The 9,431-nt window shown below is 46.1% G+C and overlaps 1 protein-coding gene across 1 annotated transcript; it reads left to right on the top strand.

The window, feature by feature from the left end:
* Window positions 1–167: 167 nt before the first annotated feature.
* Window positions 168–9,424, top strand: LOC103771703 (hairy/enhancer-of-split related with YRPW motif protein 2; the record flags this gene model as incomplete). Its single annotated transcript, XM_008939008.1, has 5 exons — window positions 168–250; window positions 1,348–1,426; window positions 1,534–1,617; window positions 4,275–4,356; window positions 9,260–9,424. Coding segments are annotated over exons 1-5 (493 nt in total), but the record flags the coding sequence as incomplete, so codon positions are not given.
* Between the last annotated feature and the right edge of the window lie 7 nt (window positions 9,425–9,431).

A 9,431-nucleotide genomic window follows, 5' to 3' on the forward strand; every position in this document is an offset into this window, starting at 1 on the left:
CTTGAGGCTGTGCCGCGGCGTGGGAAAGCGCCTCAGAGAGGGTTTGCTCTGCCGCCGGTGCGGAGCCGAGCCAAGCCGAGAGGAGCCGAGCCGGTGCCCCCCCTCCCCGGATTTATTTAACTCTGCCTCCACCCCGGCTATAAGCTGCGCCGCGTCCTGCGCCCGCGATGAAGCGACCTTGCGAAGAAACTACCTCAGACAGCGACATGGACGAGACGATAGACGTGGGGAGTGAGAACAACTACTCGGGGTAAGTGGGGCGGCCCCGGGATGGGGCGCAGCGGGGCCCAGGATGCACCCCGGGATGGGGCAGAGCGAGGGGGAAGCCCGGCCCTCTGAGTGCAAAGCGGGGTGCGGTTTTGTTCCACTTCAGGTCAACGAGCAGCTTGTTAATATACCCCCAAGAATTTGCCCCGCGGCCTCAAAATTTTGTGGCGCTTGTGAGCCACTCGGCTGCAGTTCATTAGCTCCGCTTAATTTGCCATTTTCAATCAGATCTTTTCCAAAAGTGCTCCTGAGCAGGCCGAGCAACCTAAGGGAATCGGCGCCAGTGGGAAACGAGCTGTGGAAAATTAGCAGCAGATCCACAGCAGTTGAACGGTGCCTTCAGCAAACCCCGTGTGCAAGCCGAGGGTGAGCCGTGGTGATCGTGAAGGACAGACAGATGGGGGGGCTCCTCAAGGTCATCAGAGGTGGCCTTGGCAACTTAAAGGCCCATGCACCGGAGCACTGTCTCGGCCATATCAGTGGCTAAATGAGTAATTAAAAGCTACTGGGATTTTTTCACTCGCTCATGATGAAATAAAAGTCTTTTCATACTCATGGGTAATGCAGTTTTAAAAGTGGATTTTGAATTTGCTTCAGGTGTGAGCCAACTCAACAGACCTGGGCTTGGCAGCTGGCTTTGTGCTTGAGCATCTGTTGACTCAGGTAGCAATGGGCAGGGATGTCAAAACCTAGCAGGCCAGGTGGAGTTTGTGGTACAGGATACATGTACTTGCCACTGCTGCTAGCATATAGAGACGGTTTGCATGGTTTTGGACTCGGTTCTTCAGCCTGTGTTTGGTAGGCAGAGCTCTACATGGGATAAAAATTAAGTCAGCTGAACTGGGCAGTGAGCTGTTTCCACACTCACTTCCAACAGAGTGTTCTGTCAATTCGAAAGCCGTGCTGGAGCAATCAAAAATGAAGTATCTGTCTCTCTTTAAGTACTGTGCAGTGCAAACCACATCTAAGCACTGAAAATGGCATGAAGGGGCCTACCCATACTTAATATGATGGCCCAAAGTGTCTTCAAGGAGGGGTGTCAAGTTGTGCAACACCTGACATACTTTTATTATTTCACAGGCAAAGTAATAGTTCTGTCATTCGATCAAATTCCCCCACAACAACATCTCAGATTATGGCCAGAAAGAAAAGAAGAGGGGTATGTCGCCTTTAATTCTTTTCTGATGTGATAATTTGCATGTGTGCTGTGATTTTGCCCTTCAAAATGTTTTCTAAACTGAGTGTGTTTTGTTTTTTTGGGAACAGATAATAGAGAAAAGGCGCCGTGATCGTATAAATAACAGTTTATCAGAGCTGAGGCGGCTTGTGCCAACTGCTTTTGAAAAACAAGTAAGCCCTTTTTTTTTTTTTTTTTTAATTCTGTATCTCATCTGGCAATGTTACTTCTCTTGTAAAACTCATTAAAATAACATTGTATGTGTCCTGATCTGGCACAAAGCAGGCATTTCAATGAAATGCTTTCTTGTGGCGAAACTATTAGAAACATAATTCATTATAGAGCTGAAAAACATTTCCATTCTTTGGCTTGTTTTTCCCTTAAGGGTAACTGTGTTTGTGTTGCCTCTGTTCTTTTGATGAATTCCAGTAGTGGTTTTGTTAAAAATCTGCTTTACTCTATATTTAAAAAAAAAAATAAAAATCCCAAACCCTGCACAACTCCTCCAAACCTGTATGTCAATTAGCCCTCTGTTTAAATCTTGAAATATAATCTCCTTTGCCCCTGCTTTAAGAAACCTTTTTTTTAAATCTGTAATTTCAATTTGCAAATTAATCAATCCATTTTCCTGAAATGGGAACAGGCAGTGTGGATCATTCACGTTTTAAAATGACTCTTTAGAACCAATGCATTAGGAAGGGGAATAGGCCCATGTCATCTGAGCTAGTCAGTGATATCTTCAAAGATACTCAGTGGGAAGGCTGGAAGGATCCAGCTAACTTTGGTTCATGTAACTTTGGAGCAGCTCCTCAGTCACAAAATTACTGATGAAAAGCTTAAAATACGATCTGTCCTGGAAAAAGGGCATTTTGTTTATGCCATTCAAATTAAATTACTACTTTCCATATCTTGATTTCAATTTTTTAGGATTTGATTCAATATTTAGCCTTGTTCCTGTTTTACTGAAGGTATCTGAAGATCTGTGGATATGTGCAATTTATGCTGTTTCAGTAAAAAGGAACTGACTGAACATAAAGAATGCAAATACTAAAATAAAAATAAACAGAAAGTAAAATTTGAGAGCAGGACTGAGAGGTGCTGAATGTCAGTGGCAACTTCGTGGCAAGCACCGCACCGTAGTAGGCCTGTTACATCCCTGGTCTGAACAAAAGGAAAAAAGAATTTTTAAGTATTGTAGTCATGGTGAGAGCATCACTTGTGCCACCTGCAATACAGTTTTAATAACTGCTAGTTTTAACTGCGCCCTTCCATAGGTTCTGGCAAAACAGAATGACAGAGGTATCTTCAGCTGGATCAACAGGGGCAAGAGACAACAGTTGTTTGTCCCATTTTATTGTTTACTTCTTGAAAACCACAAACATTATAAAACAAGTCCTACGGAGCCTTTGGAAATTACCCAGCGCCATGCAGTTTTTAGCTATTAGTCACTCTCACTGAGACAGCTTGTGCTGTGTCTATGGAAAAGATGAAGTCTGGGAAAACGACAGGATATAGTTGCATGTAAAATGGGGAGTTCTGACCAAAAATTCACACGCACACCAACCTTTTATGAGGAAAGCACCGAAAGCAGTAAGTGTATTGACAAAAACTTATTGGTGTAAAAATGAGCGCGTGCTATATTTTGTTCAGAAAACCCCACCATTCTTCTGCAGTATGCCAAGGACAAGCTCGTCAGTCCTTTTCCAGCTCCTTGACATTCAGCTCACTGAAGTTTCCAAGTTGGAGGTTTAGTTTCGCTTCCGCCTGCCTCCCTCTCTTCTTCTCTCTCTCCCTCCTTCCCTCCCTCCTTCCTCCCCTCCTTCCCCAGCTCTGCTCTCCAGAGTCCCTCACAGGGGGGCTGCAGAGGAGGGTGTGAGTCTTAACTCACTTGAAGTGTGCAACCTGGCCGAAGCTGGCTGAGGCTGCAGGAGGGCCAGCAGCAATGAGCTGGCCTGGATAATAACTAAGAAAAATTTGGCTTGCAGGATGCTATCCACCAGTGACTGCAGCTTGTGCGGCCCTGGTTTTAACTGGTGCCAAGGATGATCTCTTGCACTGGAATAACATTTGCATGGTAAACTCAAGTCTGGGTGTGCTCCAGATATTGAAAGGAATGCTACCATACAAAATAGTTTTATTTATGGATTAATATATTAATACTACCTTTTGAGTTGTATTTTATACTTTTCCAGCGCCTGTCGTAGCTCTGTGAGCCATTCTCAGGAACAGAAAAGATTGACAGAGTAGCTAAACTCTTTTCTTTTTCACAGCATTTAGCTTCATGTCCCTGCAAACAAGGCCTCTCACTAACTCAAAATACTGAGGGCTGTGTGGTGTTTTTTTCAGTGGAGAATGAGAATAGAATATTCAGCAGCCAAATGACATGTCGAAAATTAACAAGCTATTAAGAAAGAGAGATACTTCTGGGTGTGTGTCCACAGGGACACCTACTGGTAGAAGCTAAAAAAAAAAAATAAAAATGTCCTGCCAGCTCTCCCATTTGTATGTGTTATTAAAAAGAAAGTCCAGAAAGTTATGTATTTCTCTCATTTCATGAAGATGTCATCTCTATACTATTTTCAAGGCCAGACCTGTGCTGAGCTATAGCCTTAATAAAGCAAAATTATGCTGCTGCTTGTATTGCTAGAGATGAGACAGCGTTAGTCCTTAGAGAAAGTCTGCAAGGCAGATGCTCACAGAAGAATTAAGCTGAGAATGTCCTAATGATAGGGGAAATTGAAACCATAAGGCTGAGCTCAGTGGAAACTATATCAAATTAAAGTTTCTAGTACTTATAAGCCTTTATTTATGTGAGTATCTTATCTCAAAGGGATCTGCCAAATTAGAAAAAGCGGAAATACTGCAAATGACAGTGGATCATCTGAAGATGCTGCAGGCAACTGGAGGCAAAGGTAAGGAGCTGACAGTTTATTTTCTAATATTTGGGGAAATCTCAGAAAAAAAGTGCTTTGAGGAGCTGTGATAGGCGTTTCCAGATTAAAGGAGTGGAAATCAATGCTAATGGCAGGATTGAACTCGTGGGAAAGAACTACTGGGACAAAAGAAGCACTTGACCCTGGGCTTGTGTTTGCTTTCATAACACTGTGGGAGTAAAGGCTTCATTCACAGGCAGCCCAGTCAGAGATTTGTTTGGGGTTTCCAGAGAGCACTGAAATCTGCACAGGGAGACAAAACAAATACACAAACACCAAACATAAACAGGAGGTTTGTGGCAACTATTGTGTAGCACAAAACCAAGGCTAAACCTAATTATCCAGGAGCTATACCGAAGGAAGTGGAGGGAGAGGAACTTTCATTATTGTTTATTTTCTTTGTTCTGGAATGACTTTTAAACGCCAGGTTAGACTGTCTCATTCACCAGAACAAAACCCAGCCTTGCTCTGTGCAGCTCCAGGTATCTGATCAAGCAGCCAGGCGGAGGGCTAGCAGTGTGTCAGATGTCTGGGCAGCTCCCTGGGAGCAGGTGCTGGCATGACGCAGGGGCTGTGCTGGCTGACCCACTAGATCAGCCGACTGCCGGGAGGCGAGCGTACCTCGTTTGTGCAAGCTGACAGGCCCAAGGCTGGAGGCCAAACGATTTCAGCCACCCACGAGTTATTCTGTGTAGTCATGGTTTTGGAACTTATTTGGAGGGAAGAACTTGCTGGTCTCCTGTGAGCACGGTCCCACATCCCGTACCATCCACCGCGGCTGTGGTTCTAATTGGCACAATGGAAACCAGCCGATCTTTCATTGCCCCATTCTGCCACCTAGGTAAGGGCTAGGAAAGGGGTAGCTGCTGCTCTCTCTCTTCCTTTTTTCACTAAACTCAAATGTTTTTAGCCTGTGACTGAATTACTGCTCCTCTCTGTACTTTACAGTGACTACAGAACTCAATTTATAATCAGTGCGTGCTTAGCAACAGATGGGTATAGAAGAGTGTGCTGAAGGCTGGTGTTCTGTTATTTGTGGAAATTAACACCAAGCTGACCTGCCTATTTTCTAGGTGTTAAGAGGTGTATTTTCTAGGTGCTAGGAGTCCATTTAAGCTTAAAATTTATGGCCTGCCTCTCGCTTCCTCAGAAAAATGTGCAAAATTTAAAAAAGAAGTTAATTTTTCTGTGAAAAACAGCCTTTAAAAAGCACTGTTTAGTTGGTAAAGCAGCGCTCTTGAAAGTTACGAAACACCAGAATTGATCATGCTTGTGCAATCTGAATTCAGATCCTCTGTGCGTGTGTGATGGTGCCGTCTTTAATTACGTGGTTGCGTGCTGGCTTTCCACAAGCTCTGTCTCACTTGGTGCATGGGGCGACCAGAGCTCAGCTGCTGGGGGAAGTGGTGGTTCTTTCACTTCATCCTCCCCATGCAATGTGCAGCTCGGCTGTCCCGGCCAGGGCGCTGCTTCAGGCAGCACTTCGTTCCTCTGAGAAGCTGCAGCAGCTCCAATGTCTGTGCTGACAGCGGGAGGGCCAGGAGGTGTTCCCAGTCAGAGGCCTAATTTAACAGGAACCCTACTTCCTTGCCTCCCCACCCCAAAAAAATATGTCAGGGATTATTTTATAACTGTGTCAGGTCAGGTGGCCTGGCTAGTGGGGCAGGGGACAAACGGATGGGAGGGGAGCTGCCAGGCGGGAAAGGGAGTCGTCAGAGCCCCAGTCATCAGCTGCGGCCGGACAAGGCAGGTTTTGTTAGTGGTCCCAGATCTTGAGGTCTCTTCCGTGGTCTGCCACCGCTGCTGTGCCTCTCCCTGCTCCAGCTGGCACCGGTGTGGGGAGGGACCAAGTGTCAGGGTTGCAGGGAGTGGTGATGCAGGCTTGTACCCTCAGCCGCCTTCCACGCCGTGATCTGTCTGTAGTGGGGTGGCACATCGGTATAATACCCAATCACTTCACAAGTGCTACAACTTTATCTTCTCCTTCTGACCCAGAGATAAGTGTAATCTCACTGCATGGATTAAGAAATTTTCAGAAAAAGAGTACTTGCAAGTCAGTACCGGGCAAAGTTTAAGCCTGCGTTTCCTGCTTGCTTAATGTTTTACTTTGCAACCTAAGTAACAACTTTAAATATAATTTCTTAGGGTGTTTTTATGGCAGATGTTTGTTTTATTTGTAAGTGTAGTTATTCCCACTTTGTAACTCACCTTCCGAGGCAGAAGCTTTTTTTACATCATCAAAATAAAAGAGTTCTGTGATTTTTCCTATGGACAAAAGCTGTTAGCACAGCAGGGAGAAACAGGTCCTGATACCCTTATGCTCCCTCCACCTTGGTCTGGGGAGAGCTCATCCTCTTCCTCTTCATGCAGAAATGCAGAACACTCACAATGGGAAATGCCCAGGGGCTAGGCAAGCCGGGGTGGAGTTGGCCACTGCTTAGTGTGGGGAGCCCAAGGCGGTCACAGCTGAAGAAAACACGATGTGGCTCCTGTCCCTTCTCTGCTTTTCAGAGCTACCCAGGCAGGCAGGCTGCTGCCTCTCAGGTCCTGTGCAGACTGTGTTTCTGCTGCTGTGGTGCAGGTGTGGTGATGGTCTCCTGTTCACATTGAGTTACTACTTTGGCCTGGGGCCAGGGCTTTTTGCTGACCACACAAGCAAGCACAGGGGAGGAGTAATTTGTCAACAGGGAGTCGCTTGCTGGGACCTTGGTGTGGTTTTATTGCCGCTTCACTGCAAATTTGGCTTAAGTGACTGACACCTGGGTGAGCAGGGTTCTTACAGCTCAGATGACTTAGCCAGCGTCCTGCGTGCAGAGCAGGTGCGTCACGAGGATAGCTGAAGTAAAACCAAGACTTCCTACTACAAAACATTGGCATGTACGTGTGTGGCTCATAGTGGGGGATGTTGTTGGGTTTTGGAAAGAAACGAGTAACAACATTTTTAAGTCTGTCTCAGAAGGGGGAAGCCACCAAAGGGGAAACCTGGGAAAGATAACCATCAAAATCAAAACATAATGGAGCCCAAGAATACCAGCTCTCATCTCCCTTCTGTTTTCATGTCTCGGCCACCATAGGAGACTGAGAGTGAGCCAGGATCACCAGGGCCTTGGGACAGCTCATCACAGAGCCAGCAGCTCAGACTCAGGGGAAGCTGGCGACAACCACATCCCCCACATCTCCTCTGGTCTGGAGGGAGGGAAGCCGGGAAGCCCTGGCTTGAGCTGTGTGCTCCCAGGACTCCCAGGCTGGCTGACTCACAGCCAGAGCCGGGAGGCGGCTTTGGCTGCACGTCAGCCCTTGTGAAGCTGCCGGAGGTCCTGGAGCCTCTGGTGTGGAGGCAGTGCCCATGCCAGGCGGGCTGGCACCCGAGCAGGTACCCTGCTGGCTTGCCACTGCCGGCCTTCCTGCCGTTTGTTTCTCAGGAGTTCACTCGGACCGTGGCGCTTCCACAGATCGCTTGGTTGCAGAGGACCTGGCAGGAAAAAGGTTGCAAGGAGTCAGCGCTTGTTGAGACAAGCCTTTGATGCCTCGTGCTCCCCAGTCTGCTGGCCCAGCCGGTGTTCCTCTGGGCTTTCCACAGCCTCAGAGGAACAAGGCAGCCTGCATCAAAAATGCTGTTGTAGTTCGGCAGGAAGGGATATATAGCAGGCAGAGGATTTGGGGCGAAGTCTATAAATGTACCCAGGTTAATTCTGTAATCTAGGCGTGCAATGACAGAAAGGCTCTTTTCTTGCTTGAAAGTTGATAAAAGTGAAAACAACTATCTAAGGTTCTACCATTTTTCAGAAAGACTGAGATTATTTTATGCCAGACAGTGCAAGGCCTAATGCAGGTATTGCTTCCTCCATAATAAGGGCACTTGATCTTTTTATATTAACATGTATCAGTCAAGCATACCTAATCATTTTCCCTAAAAGCAAGAGAAAAAAATACCATACTGGCCTGGGAGTGGATAGGACATCATTCCCCCAAGGAGACTACTTTTTAACTAAAGTAGGAAAGTTCCCCAAACTGGAGTATGTTTTTGTAGATGACGAGCTGCAACTTTAGCACTAGATTTGATGGTAGACCCTTTTAGAAAGGGAATATCTTTTCATGTGCACTTAATAAGACAGTTTTTTGGGGTTTTTTTTTGGTTTTTTTGTTTTGTCTTGTTTTTTTTTTTCAAATGCTTTTTTGTTCCAAGCCTGCAGAGCTCTAGTTGCTGTTTGTTGAAATACCTCATGGACCATATGACTGTCAGTATTCCATCTCCAAATTAGCAATGGCATTACATAAAACGTTTTCTCAGTAAAGCTTTTTATTGTGTGTGTGCAGAGTCATGACAAGATGGTTTTAGTTTGTAGTTAAGTAACACCGTATGTCATATTGTCTTAATGACTCTGTGAAGTAGATGGGACCCTGGCAGCAGTTACAACAACTATCTCACAATGTCGAGAAATAGTCTGAGAGCGTCATGACGAATGCCAGCATAGGGAAGAAGAGGCAGGGTAGTACATGCAGGCTTTCTGATCTCCAGCCTGTTTCTTTGTGTGGATAAATGTCTTGTTCACACATATGCACAGGGTCAATACTGCACTGCAGCAGCTTGCTGATGAATTTCAGGAGAGGCATCGTATATCTTTTCACGCATTAAGAGTACTTAAGGACTTACTTCTTTTCATTGGTATATTGTCTGCAAAAACAACGGCAGCCTATTGCATTACAGGGATGGTCACACAAATCATTTACAGATCAGAGAAAAAACATTTCGTGTTGCAAATCTTAACCCATAAATGGGAGATCCGGCAGCTGGGTGAGGACGGCTTAGCTGTGTCACCCGATGTCAGGCAGCTGGGAAGCCGGCATGACACTCAACGCATCTTTTGCCCTCCCCTTTCAGGTTACTTTGACGCTCATTCCCTGGCCATGGATTTCATGAGCATTGGCTTCCGGGAGTGCCTGACAGAAGTGGCGAGGTACCTGACTTCGGTGGAAGGTCTCGACACGTCCGACCCCCTGCGTGTTAGGCTCGTGTCTCACCTGAGCACTTGTGCCTCTCAGAGGGAAGCTGC

The sequence above is a fragment of the Merops nubicus genome, unplaced genomic scaffold (assembly GCF_000691845.1).
Source record: "Merops nubicus isolate BGI_N331 unplaced genomic scaffold, ASM69184v1 Scaffold49874, whole genome shotgun sequence".
NCBI classification, from domain to species: Eukaryota; Metazoa; Chordata; class Aves; order Coraciiformes; family Meropidae; genus Merops; species Merops nubicus.